General features: G+C 29.6%; 1 protein-coding gene across 1 annotated transcript; it reads left to right on the forward strand.

The window, feature by feature from the left end:
- Positions 10,824 to 13,736, forward strand: LOC109357547 (FT-interacting protein 1). Its single transcript, XM_019601559.1, has one exon. It carries the CDS (start codon positions 11,097 to 11,099, stop codon positions 13,476 to 13,478), a length of 2,382 nt encoding a protein of 793 aa, XP_019457104.1. The 5' UTR covers positions 10,824 to 11,096; the 3' UTR covers positions 13,479 to 13,736.

Here is a 13,736-nt window from a genome sequence, read left to right on the forward strand (position 1 = left end):
TGTCTTTATATATAATTAGCATGTCGCAGGTACTTCGTGCCTGTCGATCCACATTAGAGTGTATATGATATTATTATTTTTGTGATAAAAAATATGAAAATGAATTATGATATTATGAAAAATTATATTGGAGGTTTGATATTTTTATGCTATGTAACTTACTCTAATTTTCATTAATATTTTTTATTATATGAGAAAATATTGTAATTTTAGTTAATTAAAAGGGCAAAATAAGTAAGAGATAATTACATAGTATAGGTAGTTATATGAAGTTTTCCCTTTACATATAGTATAGATAGATATAAATAAAGATATAAATATAGATAATACATGAATGATTCTCACAGGTAAAAAATTATATTCTAGGTGCATACTTTCTATAAAATGACTAATATATACTTCCACTTATTTTAAAGATTTTTACACAATTAATATATTGTGAATTATTACTTTAAATGAAATAGGTGTTTGATGTTTAATATATATATGCACGACATTTATTAATCAATATTTTATACTTTTGTGATAAACTATAGAATGAATTATTTTTGTATTTTTCATATTTGTTACTAGCTATCAACTAGTTGAATATATTTATCTTAAAATATTTAGAAATAGTGATAAAAAAACATCCACAACCAAGTCTTTAATGCTTTATACTTTTGTGTTAAGCAATATGTAAGATTGACAAATAAGAGGATGAAATAGAAAGATTCCCAAATAAGAGAAAAAGTAATAGGAGTATAAAGTTGAAATTACTTGTTTTTATTAAAGTCTAAAAATTAACAAAATATTATTTATTTCCATATATGTGATACGCAGTGGCGGAACATCATTAGGACAGGTGGGACAATTGCCCCTGAATTTATTTACTTTTTATTTCTTAAAATATTTGTTTTACTTTTTTTTATCTATAGGTGTATATCTAAAATCCTACAAAGTGTGTAACTCCATGTATCACATGTTATGATTAGTCATAAAAATATTTAATTGTTAATTTTTAAATTATAAAATACAGTTTTTTCTATCAATCATAACAAGGGTGATAAATTTTTTAGAACAACATATATTTTTTTTTACTTATACTCAAATGACATATTTATGGAGATACTCATTCGAGCTCACATGTTTCTTTAATTTGTAGTTTAATAAACAAATGTAGTTCAACTTGTGTGGTCATTCTAAAAACTATACATAATAGATTAAGTTATCTTACACATGTATAACAATATGATTCCACGTCATTTAATATTTGTAACTTTGTCCAAAAAATCTATTGTATCGATTTTTTGATATCTTTAGTCATATCTTGCTTGACGGAATAATTTGTCTTATTTTGACTATTATAAATCACCTACTACAAAATTATCACTCTCAGCCATGAAGACAACAAAACAAAATTATATAGGAAGATAAAATATGAATTTCTTATAAACAATATAGTGATTTATATTGAAAAAGTAATAACTGAAAATTTTATATCTGATTCTTTATGTTTTTTTTTGCTAATTATTTTTGTTATAAATTGTAATTAAATGTTGTTGCACATCCTAAAATTTAGAACAAGATCCATCATTGGTAATACTAATCAAACTATTACATGCTAGAAAATGTTATCTACACATATATATTCCTTATGACATTTATTTGTTGCTCTTATTCATATAGATGACAATGTAGCATGGATGGGTGCAGTTTAAGGGATCCTTGCCCCTTATTTGCCTTCAAAATTGTACCCAAAGTCGCATGAGTTTGAAGTGATGACACCCAGACTAAGAGTAGTATATGTGGAGGTCATTTCATATAGTTTTTTTTTTAAGAAATGTCTTGAACAATAGCTAAAATGGAGACGGGGTTACGATAGAGCCTAATCTCAAAATTATATTCCTCGTGTTGTGTATTGTGGTGATTGTGTCTCGCTAGCAAGGTCAGATGGCAAATGTGGAAATAGGTCAAGCAGCCAAGGGAACAAGGATCGGCTCTCCCATACCTTGTTTCAAACCATGTCCTAAACTCTGTCCCAGATCAATCATATTATGCCACGTCAGTTAAAAAAATTAAATATTCATAACTTTATCAGTTTTACTTAATTGTGATTGGTCAGGGACGTGGTTGGGGACAACAGATCCCCATCCCAAGCCAATGTATCATATGTCTTAAACATTTCAAACCTATATATTATACATGAATATAGGTCTGACTTATTAGTATATTTAAAAAAGAGTCAAAGTTTATATCTGACATGTTTAATATTTGTTCTGATGATCTGATTGTATGTTTATACTATATGATCTTAAAACATGTCATCATGACTATATTTAAATAGAATAATAGACATATTTTTAATGGGAATGAAGTATCTTCTGGTATAATGAGATAAGTTATCTCATTCTACTAATGAAATCATGACATGTGTCATGTTTTATCATTTTCTATAAAAATATTTTTTTAAATAAACAAAATAGCACACATGTTACATTTTTACTGGCTAGAGGAGATAAGTTATCTCCTGATACGAAGAGATGCATTATTCTCATTTTTAATTAGGTTCATCTAATTCTAACAATTAAATTATATTTTTATATATGTTTTTAAACTAGTTATATATAATATTACTTATATTAAAATAGTATAATATGAATATTCATTATTATTATATAGTATAATTAAATTGGTTTGTCTGTTAGGCTTAGCATGCCTTTTAGATAACTAAAGTCTAATATTTTGACCTAAATATGTTTTTTTAAAAGTTTGAATCTAATATATTCACTAAAAATATAATCTTACCTATCATGTTATTATAGATAAGATAATAAACTTCTAATTGGCAAACTAACTTGTTTGTTCCTACAAATTATTGCCAAACATAGTAAACGGGTTAATCACTAAGCTTTTTTCTCCATCTTCTTTTCTCTTTTTTTCTTTCACCTTATAATCCAAATAACTATTTCCATAAATGTGTCATCTATTTTAGTCAAAGGGATGACATTGCATGTTAACAAAAAATAATGTATTGTCGCTATCTTTTCTTAAAAAAGTTAACTTGACTTATCTAAATCTATTAGCTCATTTCATTAGAGGGTCATGCTAATAGGGTCCATAAGCATTACTTTTTAAATAAAACAAAATAATAAAATATCACAAAATAGTTGGTGCGTTATATCTTAATAAAAAGGTCAATGAGGATTGAGTGTTCAATAAGAAGAAACAAGTAAATGTGAAGCACATACCAACATAGTTCTAGAAGTTACTCTTAGAATTCTCACAGCCCTATGGCAACATGGTCCGAATTGGGTTCTTGGCGATTTTAAATTTTAGTAGCGATTTTAAATTTTAGTACTTTGGATTGTAATCTATTACCTATATAATAAAAAAAACCCCCTCATGACATGTGTCAATCTCTCAAACCCCTCATGATATGTGTCAACCTCTCATCAAAACTAAAGGTCCCTCATGACTCATGACATGTGTCAATCTCTCAATGACATGTGTCAATCTCTCAAGAACTCCCTCATGACATGTATCCATTTCTCAAGTTCTCATGACATGTGATTTATTTAAAAATAAAAGGAATATGATTACCTATTACAATATTAAAATATAATGTTATTATAATAATATGAATCATAACATATTGTTTGTAGCTATTTTAGAGTTAAATAATATTTATTTTTATACTAATCTTATTTTAGAATCAAATAATAATGAAATTATAAACTTATTGATGATTTTTTTGATTAATATGATATATCATGTTATGTATGTGTAAAAAACAATGTTGAGAAAGTCGAGTAAGATGTTAAACCAATAGATGACCCATATTAAGTTTATCCGATTTAAACTGTTAAACCGTATGGTTTGACCGTATGATTTTATATATAATTAATAATTTTTAACAATATGAATACACTGGTAACATATATGGTTTTAACCATGCGAATACACGAGTAACATACATATTCTTAATCATAAATGCACATGTAATATGTGTTCTTAATCATGCGGCAAAAAATATCGTCCCGTGCAAATGCACGGGTAACTTGCTAGGTAATGTAAAATTTATAACCATTCGATATTTATTTGTATTATTTATTCTAAAAAGTCAATAATCATTAAAAATAAATGATGGATAATAGACTAATTATATATAAACCTTTTAGATTATTAGTGAATACATTTTTATTACTTTTCGATAATTATAAGGATGGACTGACTTTGTATATAATCTGAGTTTTGTCTCTTTTTTTCTTTTGGAAAATCAAATGCACCTTAAGTAGAGCAAGAGACTCCATTCCTCCAAAATTTATTTTCTATACGAAGTAATGTATAGATTCTAAGAATGTAATGTTTATTTAGTATCATTATAAAGAATTTTGAAATTAATTTTGTTTAAGATCAATTATTATTAAATATAAACAATGAATCATACATTGACAATATGATCTTTCTCAAATTCTAATTATTATAAAAAAATATCAGGGATGGTGGGGAAGCATCATTCAATTAAAACCATGGAATCAATTAATTATATATAAAAGTAGAATCTTGAGCGATTTTTGCATTTTGATTTTTAAGTAGCCATTTGGATATAAGTCTTCCTTAAAAACACGCATTACGAAGAAACCCTTTCTTTTCAAATGACACTTCTATATGTTTTTATTAATCAGAATAAAATATTTACTCATAATATTCAGTAAATAAAAATATGATATGTGTACTTTTTTGTTTAGTTTTTAAAATAGTTTTATAAAAAATGATTGAATAAGATATATCATGATTTTAATGGTCATAAGAGATATTTTATTCTCTTTATACCAAAAAATATTTTATTCTCCTTATTTCTATATGTAAGAGTCTTGAACATTTTTTTTAACTAGATCTTTTATTCCAAAAACTTCCTGTCCTCATGTCTTATAAGTTAATAATATCCCACTAAATCACATAAAAATGTTATTTTATATTTTTTTAATTGTTTTTTAAATATGTGTCAAATTTTCATTGAATTATAATACAATAGGACACAAAAAAGTGGGACAGCAATCCCCATACCATTTTTTTAATGTGTCTGCACGATAGACCACTCTTTCTATTCTCTTTTGGATTTTTTTGGAGGAAAAAAAGCTGACTATTTTGAGATTTTTTTTACAATCTAATAAATTTTATTTGTTTTTTTCCACTTATTAGAGAAGAAGAGAAAGATAACTAATGGTTCCACTTAAATGAGTTACAAAATATTTTATTTGATCTGTTTTATATTTTTCATTATGGGGTAAAGAATTTTAGTGGCTCATATTTCTTGCCTAATCAAGTTCTATTCCTAAAAAGAAAATGTTTCAAAATATTCCTTAAAATTTTTATTTGTGAGACAATATAATTCAATAAAAATAGGAGTTTAATATCTATATATTGTTGATATAGTTTTTACAATCTATCTCTCACATATATTATTTTTATTTAAGAGTCAATGATGATTCACAAATTATAAATATAGATGGCAAAACAGAAATGCATGTGGGCGCCACCGCATAGCTCACATTTTTTTGCGGGTAAAACATACAAATTTTGCTTGTTTTCGCATGCCAAATCCGCATACATTTCGATTGGGCAATGTGAGCGACCTACAAACATAATTTTAAAAAAATTAAGAAAATTTCAAATAAGTTATGATGTAATGCGATTTTTAATCTCTAAAAAAATTATTTAATGTGATTTGTTAATCTTCGTATAAAATATAAAAGTTTTTGTTATTTTTTTTATCTTTAACACTATATTTATTTTATTTATTTTTTAAATATTCAACAATGTCCGTGAGTCGCATGTAAGTCCGTTACCCCGTTTTAAAACGAGTAGGACACTAAATTTTATCTATCAAGTCAACATGGGCGTAAACAAAATAGATCGGACGACCTACTTTACCATATCTAATTGTAAATCCTTGAAGATTTTGTCTTTATCCAATTCAATACAATTTTGAATGACTAAGTTGTCCCACGAAATATGTAATTAGGATTATTCCTTCACCCTTAACTAAAAATATATATGTGGATGATGAATGATACATACAAAATATATATCAATAATGTACAAATATTAAAAGTCAGCTTGTTAGTCTATGCTGGTTGTTATATTTAGCTTCCTACAATACTCTTATCTTAAAAAAAAATTAGGATGAAATAATTTATTTTGTACCTAGGATATTCTCTTTTAAATAATTAAGTTTAAGTCTCTTAATTACCTCATTTTCAAATTTTCCTCTAAAATATTTCAGTATTCGTCTTTGTTATTTATTTATTTATTTTTATCATCATCACAAAGTTTAATATTTCAATGTATACGTCATTTTGTTATTTTTGTTCAACGCTGTAACTTGGAAGTTGTAACAATATAACTTTAATGTTGTAATTATTTTCTTATCATTTCTCCTCTTGTATTTAATTGGCTCTCCATTTATAGGGTAAAGTTTTTAGCTTCCTTCTTTTAAGTAATGTCAATATAATATTGAGTGTTGAATTTTATTCAAAATCGGTCCCATATATTTTTGTTCTAACTATCTTAGTTAGGGATGATAATGAGTTTGGATGAATCTTAGTAGTGTATTATTCAGATATACTCTGTTGTTTTATTTTTAAATTCAGACTTACCTTAGACTCGTGCTAATATCGCTCGTATACTACCTGCTGGTCATTGAATACCAAACAGATCTGTGAGTACCTATAAATTAAAAAATATTAAAAATAATTTTAAGTAATTTATGCATCTATGTGTTTATTTCCTACAATCTTATAAAATATAATTTAAAGTTTTAAATACAACTTAATTTGACTATCAAACACAACTTATTTTACTCAAAGAAACATAATAAACAACTTCAATGTTAGCATGAAAAGTTTATTTAATAACAACTCTTCGATCAACATAACATTACATCATACATATGAATTAATAACATTACATCATTGTTTGATAATATAACATCACATTTATGAATTATATGATACTAAAATTATGGATTAACAATATAACATTACAATTATAACAAATAGCGGGTCTGGGTATCCATACATCTGAGTACTACTATATTACTCAGACTCATCTAACAATGGGTCTCAATCATCCTATGGGTCCATAACATAGACCGATACCTGATACATTGTAAGTATTATTTGTGTGTACCTATGAATACGAGTATTCGTTGTCATCCCTAATGTTGGTCTTGATTAGACTTGTGAAAATGGGTGAGTCTAGTCGGGCCGGCATACCAAACTTGAAAATTCATAAGGTTTGAGTATTATATTAGATAATTTTTATTGCATCTAGACTTTTTAGTTTGAATTGGTCGGACTATATTAAAATCATGTTTGTGCCGAACTTATCCAGACGGGTTTGGCTATCCATTTTTTCTTTTTTAGGATCTTTGGCTTGTGAATTAACTTTACTTGAAAATTATTTTACAAATTAATGATACTATAAACTTATAATAAAAAATATATAATAAATATTAGTGTTATGAAATTTGAATAAAAAAGAATATTATTTATAAACTACAACAATAATGTATAAAATGAAGCATGTTATTTTTCGCCATATTTTGTGTAATGTCCTTTTAATTAAGCAGAAAAACCAAATAATGTATCAAATGAAATGAAACATTAAACTATATAGATTTCACTTTTCCTATCTTAATGGTTTATTTAATTAGATTTAATTTTTATAACAAAAATATGACAAAAAACTTTTGCAACATAACTATAAGACAACATAACAATTTAACAACCAAATTCAATTTGTACTAGTTCATAATTAAAGTGTTGATAATAAGCCTACAAAATGATGTTGGTACACAAAATAAAGAATTATATCTTATATTACAATGATATATGGTTATACATTTATATATAAAGTTTCTTATGAACTTGAGTTGTACTAAGATTTCAATAAACTAACGTGATATTATTTTATAGTATGAAATGTTTATATATTAAAGTGAAGTCATAAATTATATTGTATTAGGAAGTGAAGTCTAATGTGAATGAGAGATTTAATACATAATTTATATTAAAAATCATATAAGGGGACTTAATATTACATCTTAATGCAAATACAAGACAATAGATTTATGAGTGTGGGTGAAATGAGCATAACAAATTTGCTAGAAAAATTGTACATTAATATCAAATGATATATATCTTTTAAAAATAGATTAAATATTTAAACAATTATTTTTAATATTATATGGTATGATCCGCCACAACTCATAACTCGCTTAGAGTGAGTTTGGGTTAAAATTTGATATACTTAAATTATACTCAAAGTTTTTAATTAAGTCTGATTTATCCTGAACATGTTTGTGTAGTCCATTTTAAGAAATCTAATCATGATTCTAAAAATTTCCTAATAATGTTATGCATATGGAACTTTTTCAAAAAATTACCTCTAATTTAGTTGACTGAAATGAGTTTATATCCATTTTTTAAGATCATTTTCATTAAAAAAAATGTTATATATATAATTTCATTTTGCATTAGAACTTTCTATTCCGAGGTCAAATAAATCAGTCCCCCAGTTTCTTTTATAAACAAATTGACTAATTTTACACATATTAAGAAAATTAGTTAAAAAAGTAATTATTTTGATTTAATAAAAACATATAAATAATTATGTTTGATATTGTATATGAGAAATTGTTTAAAAAAAAACTATGGATATTTTTCTTAGAACTGATACCATCTAACACGTTGGATTCTCCACTCACCTATTATTTTATATAGAAAAATGGGGCTACACTAGTTTATGGCATAAATTCCAAACTTTAGTTAAACACAAGTCAAAGACGAATAAAGAAGGGAGAATAAAAAATGGGCGTTCTATTTAAGTGATACATGCTTGATTCCCCTCAAGTAAGGTCTTGGATTCGAGTCTTGTGGATAAAAAAGTATCCACTGAAAAAGTTAACCCTACATATCTGTGAATGTTCCCGGCTCGGACAGGATTGCCTCCAATGCAACGATACACGGAGGAAACTAAAAAAAAAGAAGAAGGGAGAATAATGCTCTAAAGTATCTTTTGGAGGGTCACTGAATCTATAAGCTTTCTTGGGCACATTCTCCTTCAAGTTTGAGCATAACATATAGCTTCAGTTTTTTAATAAAAAAACAAAACAAAAAGACTTACAAGGTGCTACTATTTTGAGGTTGAATAAATTTAATGTCTATGTAAGAAAGGAGTTAGGATTCTCTCATGAAAGGTAAAGGTAAGTATTTCAAAAAGTAAAGAGAAAATAACTTTTAATTCTATATATATCCTTTTAATTATAATAAAATTACAATTTTGTTACTAAAAATAAGTAAAAGATATACAATTATCTCTCCATTAATGGAGATGATCATTACTTGTAAAAAAGAGAAAAGAATATAGAAAGTGGGGAGCCATCACTTAAAAGTTCGAAGCTGTTCTATTCCATAACAGTGTTTTTTGCACACCTCCCGTAGAATTCTAAATCGGATGTTGGATATTCCAAATATGAAGAAGAAGTTTCACATTATATAAAAATAGATTAGTTAAAATATATATATATATATATATGAATGATTCATAAACTTATTACTTTTAAGGTTTTGAGTTTAGAAGGTTTTGAGTTAAGACAACTTAATGTAAGTCTGTCTCAATATTATTGTATAGTGATAAATCACATGTAGATAAAATATGCCAGATAGTGATAAATCATAAATGTATAAGATATATGAATATAATGTCAACATTTTGGGGTATAGAGTTGATATGCTTATAATGTTTATTTTTTACAATCACATTACTATTCCAAGAAAGAGACACTACAGAGTCCATGATCCTATTCTAAGAAGGAAAAAAGAGTTATGTAATTGATTAGAGTACTTGATATGTATTTTTATGCATCGTGGTGGTTAAAGAATTTCAATTTTTCTCCCAGTTCTTCTTTTAATTAAGACTCGGTATTTAAATGAGTTATTTTTTTATATTGTCAATACATTATATACTATTTAATATAATTATCATTAAAAATTAAAATACACATCAATGAAAAATATTAAACTTATTTGAAATAGCATATTATAATGTGAAAATTTTGTGATTAGTCTATGCAAGTTTTTTTGGAGTATTAGTCCCCTCTAAAGTTTAAAATTTTCCTATTCATCCATATATCTATCTTCAATTGTTAAGTAATGACATGATCGACAACAAATCAGATCAATGTTAAGTGTTAACCATGCCAATCGAAGAAACATGTCATTTATGTGTGTTTTTTATTTGTATAAATAATTAATAAATACATGTAATTATCAAAACCATTTTCTTATTCCATCTTTGGGTGGTTTGATATGTTTAGAATAATCCTGTTAAATAACATGACTTTATTCTCAATCCTTTATTCCAACTGACTTTATTCTCAATCCTTTATTCCAAATGACTTTATTCCAAAAGACTATCTTTGTTGTGTGTAGTGGAGCTTAGCCATAATCTTTACTAAATTATGGAATTTGAACAAGTAGCTTTTCCTACCCCTATTTCATTAATTGATAATGCGTGTACATAAAGCAAATGCATGCAGGATCATTGTTCCTCTATGGCTCTATTACACAGTTGAAAGCATACCAATATTATATACTATCTTGAGATTGAAATTTGCATATTTAGTTAGGATGGATAACTAATGATAGCAATAGTCAGATATAGGAACTTACATATTATCGGAAGTAGAGTCCAATACTAGATGAAGATGATGAAATATAGTATGAAATTAGTTTTAACCATCCAGATCTTAACTTATTTTAAAATAAAAATATGAAACTTCCATTTACCTCATCGTTCCGGTATTGGATAGCCTAATATTGGAGACTCGAGTCTAATAATAGAGAGGATTTCAGTCCCAGTATACTTACCTTTGCTTTGCCAGGGCCTTAAAAGGTGACACAAAGTCTCATTCATATCTCTATATTTTCAAGAGAGTCCAATATAGTCAGCTTTGCTTTTCTTCAATTTTCATGATCACAATCAATGCTTCTATCCATGTGCTAGTGAAAATATAATTTCATCAGCACTAGACATAAGAAAGAAAGGTGATGAAGAAGTCAGAAGGTGCTGATTCAAAGACAAACCAAGATGAATACAAGTTGAAAGACACAAAGCCTGAGCTTGGAGAAAGGTGGCCACATGGAGGACAACGCGGCGGAAGTGGATGGATTTCGAGCGAAAGGGCTACAAGCACTTATGACCTGGTGGAACAGATGTTCTACCTCTATGTTCGAGTTGTGAAAGCTAAAGACCTACCACCAAATCCTGTGACTGCTAATGTTGATCCTTATGTGGAAGTGAAGGTTGGGAATTACAAGGGTAAAACAAGGCATTTTGAGAAGAAAATCAATCCTGAATGGAAGCAGGTTTTCGCGTTTTCGAAGGAAAAGATACAGTCTTCAGTTGTTGAAGTGCATGTAAAAGACAAAGAAATGGTGGCTAGGGATGATTACATTGGCAAGGTGACCTTTGATATGCATGAAGTGCCAACAAGAGTTCCTCCAGATAGTCCCTTGGCTCCTCAATGGTATAGACTAGAGGACAGAAAGGGGAATACTAAGGTGAGAGGAGAAATTATGTTGGCAGTTTGGATGGGAACACAAGCTGATGAAGCATTTCCAGAGGCTTGGCATTCGGATTCTGCTTCGGTTCACGGAGAAGGGGTTTATACTATACGATCGAAGGTTTATGTTAACCCGAAACTATGGTATCTCAGGGTTAATGTAATTGAAGCTCAAGATGTGGAGTCACAGGATAAAAGCCAGCCACCACAAGTGTTTGTGAAAGCTCGAGTTGGACAACAAGTGCTCAAAACTAAGCTATGCCCAACGAAAACCACAAATCCATTGTGGAACGAAGATTTGGTGTTTGTAGTAGCAGAACCCTTTGAAGAGCAGCTCATGCTGACAGTGGAAAACAAGTCCACCCCTTCAAAAGATGAAGTGGTTGGGAGAAGCAGCTTGTCATTGCACCAATTCGAGAAGCGTCTGGATCATAGGCCAGTACACTCTCGTTGGTTCAACCTCGAAAGATTTGGCTTTGGTGTTCTAGAGGGTGACAAGAGGAACGAGCTCAAATTCTCAAGTAGAATTCACCTCCGGGTGTGTCTTGAGGGAGCCTACCATGTCCTAGACGAATCGACGATGTATATTAGTGATACAAGGCCAACAGCTAGGCAGCTGTGGAAGCAGCCAATTGGGATTCTCGAAGTGGGAATATTGAGTGCTCAAGGGCTCCAACCTATGAAGACAAATGAGGGAAAGGGGTCAACAGATGCTTATTGTGTGGCCAAGTATGGGCAGAAATGGGTCAGAACAAGAACAATCACTGAAAGCTTAAATCCTAAATGGAATGAGCAATACACATGGGAAGTTTATGACCCTTGCACTGTCATAAGTTTGGGAGTTTTTGACAACTGCCATTTGGGTAGTGGAAGTGGAGCAAAGGTTGATTCAAGAATCGGCAAGGTAAGAATTCGTCTGTCAACTTTGGAAATGGATAGGATTTATACTAACTCCTACCCTTTACTTGTTCTGCGTCCCGCCGGATTGAAGAAGACGGGGGAATTGCAATTGGCTATTCGCTTTACTTGTCTCTCCCTAGCTCACATAATTTACCTTTATGGACACCCTTTACTACCAAAAATGCATTACCTGCATCCATTCACTGTGAACCAGCTAGACAGTTTGAGATTCCAAGCTATGAACATCGTAGCAGTAAGGCTTGGCCGGGCCGAACCACCATTGAGGAAAGAGGTTGTGGAGTACATGCTGGATGTAGACTCTCATATATGGAGTATGAGAAGAAGCAAAGCTAATTTCTTCAGAATTGTGTCACTGTTTTCCGGTGTAATATCTATGAGCAAGTGGCTTGGTGAGGTGCAACAGTGGAAGAACCCAGTGACCACAATCCTAGTTCATGTTTTGTTTTTCATCTTAATATGCTATCCAGAACTGATCCTTCCTACTATCTTTCTCTACATGTTTCTCATAGGAATATGGAATTTTCGGTCCAGGCCAAGGCACCCTCCACACATGGATACTAAGCTTTCATGGGCAGAAGCAGCACACCCTGATGAACTGGATGAAGAGTTTGATACTTTTCCTACATCCAAGTCTCAGGATGTGATAAGAATGAGGTATGATAGGCTTAGAAGTGTAGCAGGAAGAATACAAACAGTGGTGGGGGACATTGCAACACAGTGTGAGAGGTTTCATGCACTGCTTAGTTGGAGAGACCCAAGAGCAACAAGCCTCTTTGTAATCTTCTGTCTCATTGCAGCTGTGGCACTATACATAACACCTTTCAAGATGGTTGCTTCAGTTGCTGGCATTTTCTGGCTCAGGCACCCGAAGTTCCGAAGCAAGCTACCCACGGTGCCTAGCAATTTCTTTAGGAGGTTGCCGTCTCGTGCAGACAGCATGCTCTGAGGCTGGCTCCAAATCAAAGAAGCAAAGACAGAAATCCTGTTACTCTTTTTCAAGTGAATCATAAATTTTCATTTTCTTTTTGGTGCGCACACGTTTGTCATCAATTTTTTTATTCGTCTTATTTTGTAATCACCAGCATAAGGTTAAGTACCAATCCGCAACATTTTCTTTGGTTCTAATGCATTTGGAACATGTAAAACTTCCATTTAGTCTGGTTTATTTGTAATACTTTGGGAACCAAGTAGCTTCTGTTTTGCA

The sequence above is a fragment of the Lupinus angustifolius genome, chromosome LG01, assembly GCF_001865875.1.
Source record: "Lupinus angustifolius cultivar Tanjil chromosome LG01, LupAngTanjil_v1.0, whole genome shotgun sequence".
In the NCBI taxonomy this organism is placed as follows: domain Eukaryota; kingdom Viridiplantae; phylum Streptophyta; class Magnoliopsida; order Fabales; family Fabaceae; genus Lupinus; species Lupinus angustifolius.